We start from the raw sequence: 15,370 nt of genomic DNA, 5'->3' as shown, positions 1-15,370 counted from the left end.
CCTTCTGACCCCCTCATTAACTGAGATTTTATTTTAAATCTTTGAAGCCTGGTTTAAAAATCAAACTCTGCAGTGAAATTATTCAAGAGCGTTGGCCTTTTCACCAAGTAGTTTAGTAGTAACTTCACAGTAATATTTTGCAGAGACTGAAATATTTCAGGTGAAGGTCCTAAATTTGCAAGTACTCCTGGGCATTTCTCTTCCTGTTGTAATTTAAATGAGTGAGATCTTGGCAATGATAAGGCTCTTGGTTGTTGTGTGATCTTGTTGCCAAGTATTTTTTATATAAACTGGAAAACCTGGTTGGTTTTTTTTTTTCCTTCCCACAAAGAAATCCCCCTGAAACAGTTTTCCTTGAAGTCTCATAAATCCCTGCATAACACTTTATCAGCTCCATTATCAGGGCTATTTAGTTATTTAGTTCCTTTTTTAACCTCGTAAGAATGTAGTTCACTGCACTGTTTATCCTCTAGTTTAAGCTTTGTGCAATTTATGTGCAATTTTTCAAACCTCCCCTCCCCAATTTTACATTTAGTCTGATACTTAAGGGAAAAGCTTTCCCAGATGCTAAAACAGAAATTTTGTGCATGCTCTTCTTATTTAGAAATGTGGTGGGATTTGTAAGGTACTTACCCTTGTGCAATAATATTGTGACTGCCATTTTAAATTTAAGACAGAAAATACAGTACCGTCAATGAGTTACAAGAAAAATAATAATATTTACTGCTTTGTACTTGAAAACCATGCCCCTGAACACGTATTAAAAGGAGAATTAAGTTCTGTTTTCACAATTTTATAGTTTGGATTGCTGTAATAATATAATGTTTCATCTTTGCTCACTTACCTCTCCTTTCCCTTCTTTGCTCCCTTCTTACATTTTAATTAAAGCCAGCTGCAACTTTTTTTCTTGCTGTCTTTTTCCTGTGTCTCTCGTTGAGTTCATAGTCATTTCACCTATGGTCAATCCATCATCTTTAGCTAATGTTAACACAGAGGAGCAGCTTGGCTGTGTATACTGACAGTGAGCAAAAAATATCACTCTGATTCACATAGTCATGTGGTAATTCAGTATGTCACCTTTTACTTTCCATGGTTGCCCAGGAGGGGTTTTGTTCGGTTGTGATTTATTTCTTTTTTTCTTTCTTTTCCCTTCGCTTCCATTCTTTGACTAAAAATGGGAGGCAAAAAAATTTGTATCTCACTTTTAAACTACTTGACAGAAACATGGCAATTAAATGCATGGCCCAGGGTATCATTTTAACTATTTCTGTCTTGTCTGGTTGAATGTCTTCCTAATAGCTGTATAATGTTTTCATGCTTATTTTATAATTGGGAAACCTGTGTAAGTTGTGTACAGCCTTTACATTGCACTGGAGCTTGCTTAGCGGAGTGGAGTTCTGTCTGTGAATGGAGTGTCTCAGTCCTATAGTAATAAAAATAATAATACATTTGGTAGCTAAAGCATATGCAGAAAGTGACAATTTATGTCTAAAATTAGAGCTATGCATTAATACAAAGTTTTTGAAGTGGCATTGTGGCCAAAGGATTAGCTGCTTTTTTGTTTGGTTGGTTTTAGCTCTGTTCTGTAACATTCCCATTTTTAACACAGCTTTCTTAAAGATCTGTAGAGCAAAATTTCTCTGAATGAGGGATTTTGTAAGTGTGTTGTTTTTTTTTTTCAATGGCGAGGCCAGATGAGCTGTCCTGCTGCTTTGTAGACCCTGCACCTGCCTCCCTGAGTGGTTGAGGACTTCTGGGGTACTTCTGCAATCTCTGCACCAGATTTAGCCTAACAATGTAGGTGAGCAAGCTCAGTGTGGACCCATTGGTGGACTACCAGGAAAGAAAGCATATTTACCCTGAGGTCAGGAACAAGGTGGATTAGAAGGGAAAATCAAGGTGCACCAGAACTTCATGTGAGAATGATATGCTGCCTCCTTGCCAGTCATAACTCTTTTTTTATATAAAAAAAAAAGGGGGTGGGGGGGCGACGACAAAGAGACCTTCTAACAGTCAACTAAATATTTCCAAAAGCTGCCTAGTAAGCTGATGTGTACATGACCAAGATGCAATTCCATGTTCAGTCATTCACTGTTTCTTACTACAAAATAATACAACAACAAAAAACAATTGATGTTACTATCAGTTTGTAATGGCACAGCTTTACTTTGGAGATCATGCCACCTTGGAAGTCCCATGTGCTGTATGTTGTTTGCTTTCTGATTTGAGCTATGCCCGTTGGAAAAGGTCATGTCTGCAGTGTTTTTGGAAATTATATTTATTTTCCACAAGTGTGCAACTTCAAAACAGCTTAGCTACTTGCATCAGATTCTTCCTGTTCAGGGCAGAATAGCCTCAAAAATGGTATTTAGGGATATGGAGTAGTTAGAGTTTGCAGTATTGTTACTTGTGGCTTTAACTGGCACATATTGTAGTTTTTCATTAGCTGTTACTTACTTCAACATACCATGGAATTGCCCTTCTTCTTGTAACCCTGATGGATAGCTGTTTCTGGCATTTTTAAACTACTCTGCTAAATTACTTAGCTTTTAAAAAGAGTATGCACTGCTTTGATATATCAGGGTGTTAACGTAGTGCCTGTAGCATCAACTGATTCTGATTCGTTTGTCAGTACAGTGATCTGCTATTGCATGTTTTCTGTATCTCAGAGAAGAGGAACTGAAGTATTCATCAGATTGTGTTTTCACTAGAGGAAAAGCTTATGTTACCAATTGGTCAACTCCTAGAAAGGACCAGGTAGTTTCCAAATGTACCAGCTAGTTGACATAAATAGGGGGCTCTTTCTGGGTCATTCTCCTGGAAAGTACCAGCAGTGTGTTGTCAGGCATTTTTGTACATTAACTATGTGTGGTGAACGCCAAAAAATCCTGCCTCCCCTCCGTGGCATAGGCCACTTTCAGTGATTTGCCCGGGGATGCCCGGGTAGAGGAGGGAGCTGAGTTTGTGTGTGCAAAATATCAGGATAGTATCACGTAATGCCTGTGGTGGAGGTTGTATCTGGCTGGCTTAATACGAAAAAGCCACAGGCTGGCTGTTAGACCCTTCACTACAAGAAAGACGTTGAGGTGCTGGAGCATGTCCAAAGAGCAACAACAAAGCTGGTGAAGTGCCTAGAGCACAAGTCTTATGAGGAGCAGCTGAGGGAACTGGGGTTGTTCAGCCTGGGGAAAAGGAGGCTGAGGGGAGACCTTTTCGCTCTCTACAACTACCTGAAAGGAGGTTCTAGCGAGGTGGAGGTTGGTCTGTTCTCCCAAGTAACAGGCAATAGGACAAGAGGAAACTGCCTCAATTTGCACCAGGGGAGATTTAGATTGGATATTGGATATCAACCTTGAGTTTGGTCTCAACTGTACCGAGACTTTCTCTCTGCCTTGCATTTACCAGGAGGATTCAGACAGCTGCTTGTAGACTTGGAAAGTTAGATAGTCCTTGAGCAGAAACTACCTTGGCACCGGGCAGTTTCCTAAGGGCATTACTGTCGTAACAGCTGAGCAGAGATCAAGCCAGCAATAACGTGGGGACGATCAGGACCAGTTGTTACAGTGGGTGCAGCACATCTCCACTAAGTATATCGTTGTTTTTCCAGGGAAGAGACATCTCAGTTGCGCTGCTGTGTGAAACATACTGCCTGATATGATAATGATGGGTTGGGATTTTTTCAGTTTTCTTTGGGATGTCATCTTTTGCTCTGTGTTACTGGTCTTAGTCTCATTTCTTTCTTTGGAAGCAAAGAGGTTGTGGGCTATTGAGTTCAATACAGAAAGTTGTTGCTCTTATGCTCTTGTCTTGCAGTGGAAACAATTTCTATTTAATTGGTTAAAATTGTCTTCCCAGTGGTCATATGTTGGACAGCTTTAAAATGTTGCGTTATTAGATCTAGACACTTAATTTGAGCAGTGGTGACACTCATCAGGCAAGGTGGCAGCTGTGCCTGTGAGCCCTGTATCTATGCATCAGTGAATTTCTTTTTGAAGCAGATAATTGCAAGGATTTTAAACAAAGAATATAATCTTTAACCTTTGGCAGTTTTTATATCTCCACCAAAAGTTAATGCTGCTGCACTTATGCTGTGGTCCAGTATCATCACTTTTCTATTGAGCACTAGGTCGTCTTAAGCTGCTTGATATTACCTAATCCTAATTTAAATCCGAGCAATATTGCACTCTGAAGCTGACTTGCATCTTCCTCTTTCAGTCTTTCCTTTATAATCAATGTTAACATGTAAAAATCGGACATCTACAGCTATTTCACTCTGTTAATTGAATTATGAAAAGCTTGAAAGGTAAGCTTAGTACATCACTGTTAAAGCCAACTGATGTCTTACAAAGATGTTGCACTCTCTTAATACAGCAGTCTAGCAGTATATTACTTGCATGCAGTGATAGCTCTAATTGGAAACCTAATAGGATACAAGAGATTTCTAAGACTATTACAAATAATAATATATTATTTTTTAAGTCTGTGGGATTTTTTTATTGGCAGTCCTTTGGGTTGAAGCTGGAAATAAAATGCAAAATGTTGAAATATTTCCTGTTGGTTCAGAGGGCTGTATTCAGTGCTAATCGCACATCACGTTCCTTGAGTGCTGAAGTGCTCCCAGTTGGCAGTTCTCGTGATATAAATTCCAACAGTAACTCGGTGCTAACAAAGCTCAAGTACCTGTTCCGTTCAGTAGCTCCATCTTTAGGGGAGGGAGGGGAGAGTGATCGCTGGTGCAACTTGCAGCAATGGCAGTGTGTCAATAGGTTGCTAATACATACATAAAGAGGTGATTCCTTGGAGTGGTGGGCAAAGGTGCCCCAGAGAGTCCTTTTCAGTAAGTTTTCACAGTTAAGCTGATGTTTCAAGAGATAGAGCTTCCTGCCGAAATACAACGCTCTTCTAGTCTAGTGCACAAGTGGTAGCTGGAGAGTACCGAGTCCCCAAATATATAGACCTGCATAGGACAGGGACAAGTCATTAAGGTGGAGCGGGACGCCAGGAGTGTTCAGGATGGAATGGCTTTTACTTTAATTTAGTACTGATCTTGAGCCGTGCAAGGTTTTGTGTTCTGAGGAGAGAAACCTTTCCCTAGTGGCTGGTGCATCGCTTTGCAGAGAACCTGTCTCCCTTTACTGCTTTCTTACATGCTTTCCTTCCCCTGGAAGCATGCTTTTAGTCATAGCTTTGCTAGTGTTGAATATTTAGCACCAACATATTGTGAACTTTTATTTTTAGTTTAATCTAAAAATAAAATTTTATGTTTGATAATGGAACTCCCTTTCTCTCCCCTGACTCCCCTGCTGTCAAGAACACATTCACCAGTACTGCAAAGAGCAGGGGAAAAAAGCACATCTCTGATCCTTGTTGTTACTTTGAGAATTTATGTTTTTGTAATTGTATTTCTATTTGTAACACTGTTACTAACATCTAACAATTACTTTAGTTTCCTTCGCATTAATCAAATGCATATTGTCATGCATATATTGAATTTACTGGATTACTTTCCCTCTGAAATAATATTGCTCCATGATTGTTATAATATGAAAAGAGCCTTTTTTTTTTTTTTTTTTTTTTATCTTTCTGTCGTATATTAGCCTTTTTAAAAGAATGGGGAAAGAAGAGCAAGGCTGGTTTTCATTGTATTAGGGATGTTAAAATCCAGCCCCTTACAGAACAAGGGGAGAAGAGATTTCTCAAGTCGTAGCACATCCATGATGGAAAAAGCTGTGTCAGCACTTCCCTTTATGCAAAGGGAGTTTTCAGCTCTGGCATCTTATTGATAAAATACTACCACAGCAGCACAGAAAGAAGAGGTAGCGATGAAGTCCTAAACCATTAATGGCTTTATAGGTTGAGCTGTACTTAGAAATAGTCAGCGACATATGGCACGCTACAGAATACAAGTGTCTGAGGATCTCCGTAAAACCAATTTTCAACAATCAGACATTTATGTTCTGTAACACCTTTAGTTTGTACTGCTCTTCGTTAAGGAGAATCTACAATTAGACAAAGATGATTTGAGAAAGTACTGTTTTAATTTGACACAGGGATTTTAATTCCCTTTACAAAAGCAGTTCCACAATACAAATAATATGAATGGGATGAGTTCATGTGGCCTCGTTTTAGAAATCAGTGTAGCAAAATTATATGAGCATAGAAAACGTTGACATTTAAGAGTATCATCATATATTTGGCTTCATTCAATTATACAATGAGCCTTGGTTTAGCAATAATACAGGAATATATTTTAATTTTAAAGATTAATAAATCAACATAAGTCCTTAATTTATTTAGTTTGGTCTTTGATGTGGTGCAGTTCTATTAAGGCTGAGCCTGGGCAGTCATTTCTGAAATACAGTAGGAAATTGTTCTTTAAAATGTAACTTTTTTGTTGTGTTGACATTGTGTAGCATGTTTAGTAGTAGTTCTGGGAAATGCTGCTCTTACAAATGTACGGAGAGAGAAGCTGAAAACCATACCCCTCCTCTAGTTTCTCAGCTTTGCTAAGCAGTCTGGAGCACTGGTAAATCCAGGTAAGATTTCTGAGATTTCGGAAGCATGTGATCCAGTTTTAATCCTTGTCTTTACTCCAGGTGGTGTATGAAGTGTAACACTGAAGACTTTCTTCCATATCATACTTGAAGAATGTAAGAGGTCATATTTATTTGATCTGTAGTAATATTCCTAAACATCCCTTTTTGGGTTTTTGTTTTTGTTTTTTTTTTTAATTTCTTAGTGCTGGCCCCAAAGGTGATAACATCTACGAATGGAGATCAACCATTCTAGGACCTCCAGGTTCAGTCTATGAGGGAGGTGTTTTCTTCCTTGACATCACATTTACACCAGAATATCCTTTCAAGCCTCCAAAGGTAAGAGACCTGTAGCTGATGTCTTAAGACGTGAATGTTCAACAGCCCATCAAATAGCAAGCAGTGTTAATGGGACACAGCCCATTTGAAAGCCACTCTTTTTAAGAACAAGCTTAAGCTCATTTCGGACATTACATTGGTTTCTGTTAGCTAATGTTAGTGGCTTTTCCGATCCACTTGCTCACTGTTTTAGAGCTTGTTTTCTTTTTTTCTGATTCTATTTATAAGAAGTCCTGAGCAATTAGTGGGAGTATCAGGACAGGACTTAGAAACTGCAAAGTAAATAAACTTGGGGGAGGAGAAAGGATACAAGTACTTGTTTCTCAAACCACTCGGTTACCATAAGACTAACATTTGTGTGTGGTTTTGCCACTAAGGTAGTGTTTATTTTTTTCAGTTTTGTTGGGTACTTGTGTTGTTCATCTACTTGTACAGTAACAAACCTTTTCTGTAGGTGTGTTATATTTGTGAAGCTCTTATATCCCAGTGTTGTTGTGTTCCAATGCTACAAGGCAAATACCAGTGCAAATGAATGTTATCTTGTGGTTCACATACTTGGCCAGAGGAGGAGTGTTGGATTACAAGAAGAGGTGCTTGTGTATACATTTCATGTTTGCCTTGTATCTGAAAGCCTTTATGTCCATGTTTAACCTTCTACTTAAAAATAGTTGCATTGATGAGATAAACACCAATGACTGCCCCGTCTTCAGACTTTGGTCTAGTCTGCAGTAGAAAGGACTTGCTGCCGTAGTTGAGGGCCATCCATCCAATTGCTAATTGACCATACCAGCCAAATGAATAGGAGCTTCCTAAATAGAGAAAACCGTTCTTGCCAGCGTAACTTCAGGGTTTCTGGTAGTATCAACAGGACCTTAAATTCTATACCTAAGCTAGGGCTCCTGTTCACAAGCAGCATGGTCTACCTTGGGACAACTCTAGTGATTTTCTGTCGATGCCTGTCTGCCTCTTCGGAGGTTCTCTGGCAGCATAGATGGTTCTCTTGTGTTAGAGTTTAATCCAGTTCAGAATAGTTTTTCGTTATTTTGGTTTAATTAGTTTGCACTGGATAATTTATTGTCCAATCAACTATATATCTTATGTCATGAGGCCAGTAAGCATTTGAAGAGGGAACTTTTACCTTCCCATGTCTGATTTGCTACACCTTTGCTTCCTCTGCTACAGGTCAGAAGCATTTATGGTCCCAGGCTTCTCCAGCCTGATGCCTTACAAGACCATGTTATAACTACCGGTGGTATTGAGACAACCCTGTGTGCCAAGTTCCCTGAGGCAGAAACAAAGATAGAGTTTTGTTGTTCCAGCTCAGCCCTGCTTTCCACTGTCTCTGACAGAGATCTCTTTGCCTTTATCTTTGGATTGAAACACAAAGCCAGATGAAAAGAAGGGTGGAATAAAAATAAAAAAACAAAAAAAAACAAAAAAAAAACAAAAAAAAAAAAAAAAAACAAAAAAACCCAACCAAACAAAAAAACCCCAACAAACCCAAACCAAAAAAAAAAAACCACCAGGCACTACTTAATGAGGCTTTAAAAGACCAGTTTAGTGGAGATTCGCTGTATTGTAGCAGAGTTGTATTTAAATGGAGTCTTTCATCTAGCAGAGTTCAAGTTGGTTTACAAACCACATATATGTATGGAAATAAAATACATACAGCTTCAGTCACAGTGGGAGGGGTTCTAGGAGAAATCATGACAGTGCTCTAACAGAACATACTTGTACTACTTTAGTACTTCAAGTTTAAATGAAGAAATTTTGCTGAGAACCAAAGACTTATAGCAGCTCCTGCGTTAACACCTATGCTAGTGTTAATCAATGATAATGTGGAAAATATAATTATCATCCTGCTTTATTCCCACTACTTTTTTGATTTCAGATTGCCCAACTGTTTGCAGTGACTGATAAATATTGTTTGTGGGTCATCTGGAAGTGGTAGGACTAATGTAATTACCATAGCCTTCCTGTATTTGTCTTTTAGGGCAAGAAATAAAGAAACAGCTGGTTGAAACAAAACCCAGTGTATCATTTTGATGATGAGCACTAGTAGAGTAATAGACTGACTGAAGGTCATTTCAAAAGCCTTGACCTCTGAAAAGATTAAGCTGTCTAGAGTGAAAGGACTAGTTTCCCTTGAATCTTCCTTGTTAAGCCTTGCAAGAGCAGTGGAAGAAAACCTCTGCTGCCTCTTTGAATCCTCTGTAATCTTTACGAGGACAATCCCTGCCGTGGGCTGCCCCATGGTGAAGTGCCTATGGCAGAACAGATTTCATAACTTGGAAATGAAATGTCATTAAAGGATTTACCTTCTTAAATAAAGTGAGGTGAAACTGGTCACCCTGGCAGGCTTCCAAGCCCGTAGGAATGTGAGTGAGAGGTGTTGAGGCAGAGCCAGTATTGACAAATGCCATGTGGTTGATGAGCATCCTAGAGCTGTGTGATGAAGGACATACAGGTGCAGCCTTTGAGGACTGGGTCTAGCTCCAGCTGAGAGTTTGATTCAGTATGTTGGAGTGAACCTTTTTGGGGAGGATGTTGTGATGTTGCTAAAGGAGAGCCAGAGGCCTGTGCTGGAAGTGATATTAACGGATTCCTGGAAGGATAGAAAGAGGGACTGCGCTACTGTACTTGAGGCTGGAGAAATTAAAGATCTTAAATTTTGACTTGGAAATGCATTGCACAGTACAAGGAACTTCAGTGGGAGAAATCTGATACAGAGACACATACTCTCTTCTGTCCTAAATATGTATAATGAAGTTATTTTGCATTTATTGAGCATTCCTTACAACGCTTTGAAGATGTTAGTGTTAATCTGTTCTCTGCTTTTATGTTTTCTCAGTTTGTGTGGTATTCTGGTTTTGCCTTTGTTTCAGGTAGGAACTGAGTCAGGCACATGCTGGGTGGGCCTGAATTCAGGAGAATCCAAGAAACAAGTATAATTAGCATTTAAGAGTTCAGTACTTAGTCCTCAAGATGATTGTTATCCTTTTGTATTATTACAATGGACGTTTTCCCAAGAGTTACATTATACTTGGGTTAGATTTCATTTATTGAGGTGAAAACAGTAGTTTGTGTTGACCTGGTGTGTGCTTTGATCATTTGTATTAATAACCTCTAACCACTTCCTTCCCCCCACTCCCATTTTGCTGCTTGTGTAAATTAACCTCTGCTATCACTTCAGGGTAAGGTTGAGATTAGCTTCTTTTGTGTCTTTTCAAAAGCTGTGCTTACCTCTGTGTAGTTACTGCATTAATGTAATCTCAGGTGGGACATTTCCAAAGGATTGTTCAGTTACAGTATATTTTTCTGCTATTCCACATGCTGTTCTCTTGACCCTGAATACATTGTACTACCTCTGGGCTTTGGTCTGAATCTGCTAGGTTTGTGATTTATTTTTTTCCTTTTTCTGTTGTTATGAACACTTAACTTTAAATATTTTTGTTTGTTTCTAAGTGGGCCTCCAGTTTCTCCCCCTCTCCCAGCTTCATTTGGGTTCCCTGCACGGCTGGCTTTTGTACCATCAGCAAAAATTGTAAATGGCAAACAGCTGGACTACATGTGTCTAACACCATCCCAGTTCTGACTTGCTGCTTAAGTGAAAACAAATTTAGATTTTTCCCACAGTGCTTTGGCTAGGTAGAGCTCCTCTAACTGGAGAAAACTGCTTTTAGTGCCATGGGTATAACACTTCTGGATTATGTCTTAAGGTTTCTTAAGGAACCAGGCTGTTCTACAAATACATAGGGGTCTTTCTTTCCCCTCCTTCATGAATAATAATTTAAAAGTAAGTCTTATTCTTAAAGGCTAACAGGATTGATTCTTTGTTATCAGTTACTCATCAACTGGACTGAGAGACTGCCTACAGAGTATTTAGCTTTTGTGCTCAGAATCAGGATTAACAACTTTCTGTCTCTACAAATTAGAACTCTTGACCTCTCTGTTAATTTGGTCCTTATTGTATCAATTTGGAATACTTCACGCTTCCTGTTCTGGAAGTGTTTAATCTGTTAAAATTACTACCTCACCTACATTTAGAAGCCTTCTTGGAAGGAAACCAAAGCTGCAGGTCAAATAGAGGAATACTGAGCAAGCAGTGGGGCTGGGCTGAGGGCTGCTCAGGAACCCGAGGCAAAGCCATTGCCAGTAACTGCAAAAGCCACAAACTTCTGTTCTGCCCTGAAGAGCACGGGTTGGGGCAGGTACTGCAGAGTCAGATCCGCCCTCTGCTCAGGCTGATGTACATGGACTTCCACATGGCTGTAGGGAGTCATTGCTGCTTTTTCTCTGAGGACTGGATGACCTGGGAAACAAAGGTGGCTTTGGTTTCTTACCTGCTATACCCCTAAAGTTCCCGAGGTAGAAAGTAGCAGAGGTTCTTAGTTTTGGAGTTGCAGCTTGTTGCAGAAGGTGTGGGAAGGGGACACATTTCGGCTTTCTTGCAGGCTTTTTGCTATTCCCGCCCATAATGTGCAAAAGTGTAGGGATTTGGGGTTGGGTGTTGTTTTGTTTTCCCATTTGTTTGCTTCCTGTTTTAATCTAAAATCCAAGCAGTTTACAAGGAACAAAGTAGGAAGACTCCCCGCAGGCGTGCAGTGTGGGTGTCTCCTGTGTGACGAGTAACTGCAGTTGTGAGGCTGAGACCAAAAGTAGCCGGTGTGCTCTGTGCATCGGGAGCTTTCTTGGGAATACTGCACAGATGCCGGGCAGGGGACGCTCCAGGCACGGGGGTTTTGTAGCTGTGTCACCCCATCCCGTGCCTGCACCCCGAGCCGGCGAGAGGGAGGGCCACAGGCAAAATTTTTGCATCTGAAAGAGGGTAGAAAAAATGAGGGTTGGCTGGCAAGTTTTACATGTGGGCTCATCTAATCTCGAGAGAAAGCACTAGTGTGTTCTTGTCATACCACACACTTACCGAGCGTGTTTCACAAATACCCCCGTGACCTATAAACAGACAATAAAATTTGTGGGTGTGGAGAGCTGACAAATTCTGAGGATTTAGGGCATGAACCCACCAACCTTTATTCACGCAGATAATCCTAATTCATGCAAGTTCCACCAAATTTGTTGTCGCTGTTCATCCAGTGAGTCAGAGTAAGGCCTTTCTGCAGGTCACATTGTATTCTCCTGAAAATGGCTCGTGGTGCTTTTGTTTCCCTTTCGGGTAACTGCTGTGGCAAGCTGCCCGGTTTACTCCCATCTCCCAGATCTGAAAATAATAAAATCCAACGGACTGCTCAGCACTTGGAAGTCATGGGAGCCGCAATTCCAAGTGCCCTGGCCTGTCTGGGGGATTTTACAAGTCCTTGGGAGCCCGGTGGGAGAAAAATGCTTGTGTTTTGGCATTTGGGCACCAAAGGGGCACCCCAGGGGTGTTTGGGCACCCAGGGGTGTTTGGGCACCCCAGGCCCCTTTACTGCTGTGAGCAAAAAGACAGAACTAAATAAATAAAAAAATTTAAAACCCCACAACTTGGGTTTCACAGGTGCCAGTAAGCACCCAGGGTTGGAAAGTTGGCGGCTGTTTTGCAGGGAGATGGCAGGTGGGCTGTCAGCCATGAGCCCGTGCTGGGGCCGCAGTGATTCACCCCAGGGCTCCAATAAGGCTCCCACGTTCTAGGTTTCGCTTCCCTCTCCTTCGGATGGGAAACCTGTGCCAGCACCTGTCATGGCATGTTTGACACCACTCAGGTGTACTCGGAGGGGCTGGAAACGGTACTGCCAACCTCGCGCTCGTGAGATTTTTATTTATTTTATGTTCAAAATCTGGCTCTTTTTGATTTGCCTCCGGCATCAAAGATGTGCTTGGGCTGTATCTGTTATCTCACCATGGAACTACCGGCGGAAAATGGCTTTTTTTAGTGCAACGCGGCTGCGGGCGGCCGAGGTGGGGGTGTCGGGGATCCCCCTTCCCCGGGGGAGCCCGCCCGTTCCCTGCCCGGCGGAGAGCGGGGCTGGGGGGGGGGGGCGGCGGGTGCGCTCCCACCAGCGACCGCCAGAGGGCGGCGGCGGCCCGGGGAGCCCGCCCGGCCCCGGGGAGCGGGTGCTGGGCTGCCGGCCCCGGCTGGCTCGGGCAGCCTGAGCCCGGGCCGAAGGACCGGCCTCCGTGACCCCTTCCCCGCAAGGGTGCGTGGGCTCTTTTCCTTTTTCCCTTCAGTTCTCACTGCCCGTCACATCGCTGTCGTGTGTTACCGCATCACCTGTGGTACCCCAGCACCCCGGCTAATAGCTGTTCCTTGCAGGTAACGTTTCGGACAAGAATCTACCACTGTAATATTAACAGCCAAGGCGTCATCTGCCTGGACATTTTAAAAGACAACTGGAGCCCAGCGTTAACCATTTCTAAAGTTCTCCTCTCCATCTGCTCCCTCCTCACAGACTGCAACCCGGGTAAGTCCCCCTGTGTGGCCCACGCAGGCCATCTGCTGCCTTGTACTTCACCCAGCACCCTCGTCTCATTCTCTTGGCCCTCAGAGAGATAACGTGAGATAACATGGCCCTCATCTCATTCTCTTGGCTTTGGCCATCACGGATCCAGCCTCCAGCGCAGCACATTTCCCTCTCCAGGGCAGCTGGAGAGGGGCTGGAGGTTTCACCACTCCTCTGGCTGACCTGCGAGGAAAGCGGCAGTCTTCCTCCTGCACATAAAAACTCCTTACCCTTCCAAACCAACTCTGGTTTTGGGTAACACTCTTCACTGGTCTGTAGGACTGTAGTCATTCAGAAACAGGGCTAGAAGAGCCACAAACACAGTTCTGAAAGCACAGGGGTTAGCCTTTTACTTCCCATCACCCATTTAAACCCAGTGACCAGCTATGCCACAAGTAGTCCTCGCTGCTTTTCTAACCCACCAGTTAAGAGGAATATGTCTTGGTTTGCAAAGTCAATTTTACAGGTTGTATTTCTCTATTTGTCTATCAAAGATGAGAGAAGCACCAGAGTTCATCCTATATTATATATAATAAAAATAAACTTGTTGGAAAAATAAAATCTCCCCTTGTGACCTGATCTTTCCTAGAAGGCAGATTTGTGTTGGTACAAGTACACTTAGCGTGTCCCAGGCACTTTTAGAAAGGGCAAAATAAACCTGAAATGCATGAATCAGTGAAAGTCCTCGTAATACAAAATATGACTATTGGATTGTCTTTTAAACTCCTTAAAACTTTAATTGGCATTTCACTCTTTAATAGGTAATAGATTAGTATGTCACTATAGATACACACAAATCAGTGAAGATACAGACCACCAATTCATTGTATTTAGATTGTTGCGGTGTATCTTACCTGTGTGATTCTCTTGTGTCAAATTCACACTTCAGCCTTATCTTTACGTTTTTATTCAATAACTTGTCTGAAATAAGCAGTTTGCTTTCTTTTCTTTTCAGCTGACCCCCTGGTTGGAAGTATTGCCACTCAGTATATGACTAACAGAGCAGAGCATGACAGAATGGCCAGACAGTGGACCAAAAGATACGCTACATAAACTGGATTTTTGTCAAACTCTTACATTATTTGTCTGTGTTGGAAAGAGCTGCTTATGATTTTGAAGGGGTGGGGGGAGGGAGGGTGCTGGTAAAGAGTAGGGTATTTCTATAACAGATTTTATTCAGTCTTTTATTTCCTAAAATTTTGTTGTTGTAACTTAAGGTATCTTGCTACAGTAGACAGCTAGGATTGGGAATAGCATATTTTAAGACTGTAATTAGTTCAGCAATATTAGCTCACATATAGTACCGAGAAGAATGTAAACTTCTTAGACTTCTTTGGTTTTCAGTTTGCTTGCAATATGTAAAAGATTAAAACAGCTTAATTTTGTACAGGTACATATGTTGACATTTATGTAAAAGTCCTTTCAAGACTCTACACACTGTTTTTGCTTTTTGTTTTGGGTTTGGGGGGGTTATTTTGTTCTGGGTTGGGTTTCTTGGTTTTTGTTTGTTTGGTTTTTTTTTTGTAAAAAGATGCCGGGATTGTTTTCCCTTATGGAGGGCACATTGGTATTTAACAAATCCTTTTTAAAGACTGTCATCTCATGATCTGTGATACGGAGAGGGGGATATATGGCCTCATATATGAAATGAGAAGTAGTTAATGTATTATTTTATAAGCCAATCTATCTTTGTGAAAAGAATAAAGGGTTTAATCAGGACTTATGGCAACCTGTAGTGAAATACCTTAAGCTGTTTAACTGTAAGGCGTGGAATAGGAGTCACTCAGTGGATTGGTTGTATGTTGTGGGCTACTTAAGTCTGCATTTGTTACTGTGCTAATAAAAAGATGTTTAAAAAAAAGAAGAAGAAAAGATTTCTGCTTAGTGCCTTGCTTTGTCATTTTGCCAGAATAGTATCTCCCGGTACGCTTTGAGGATTACCAGATGGATAAGGAAAGGGAGATCTGCAGGTGAGTGCACCGACTGCAGCTATTTTGGGAAGACACTTCTAGACGAGCTACAGTGAATGACAGCTACGACTTTCTCAGCTGTTTACTGTCT

At 41.4% G+C, this 15,370-nt stretch overlaps 1 protein-coding gene across 5 annotated transcripts in view; it reads left to right on the top strand.

Moving 5' to 3' along the window:
• UBE2E1 (ubiquitin conjugating enzyme E2 E1) overlaps positions 1-15,162 on the top strand; it is a 45,920-nt gene extending 30,758 nt beyond the window's left edge. For all 5 annotated transcript variants that reach the window (XM_074150123.1, XM_074150127.1, XM_074150126.1 and 2 more), the window contains 3 exons: positions 6,740-6,872; positions 13,123-13,270; positions 14,265-15,162. In XM_074150123.1, coding sequence (XP_074006224.1) covers positions 6,740-6,872; positions 13,123-13,270; positions 14,265-14,362 — 379 coding nt within the window. In that variant the 3' untranslated portion in view covers positions 14,363-15,162. The remainder of the gene's footprint in view (positions 1-6,739; positions 6,873-13,122; positions 13,271-14,264) is intronic.
• Positions 15,163-15,370: the final 208 nt, after the last annotated feature.

Source organism: Numenius arquata, chromosome 7 (genome assembly GCF_964106895.1).
Source record: "Numenius arquata chromosome 7, bNumArq3.hap1.1, whole genome shotgun sequence".
In the NCBI taxonomy this organism is placed as follows: Eukaryota; Metazoa; Chordata; class Aves; order Charadriiformes; family Scolopacidae; genus Numenius; species Numenius arquata.
This window is presented reverse-complemented; position numbering and strand designations above follow the sequence as displayed.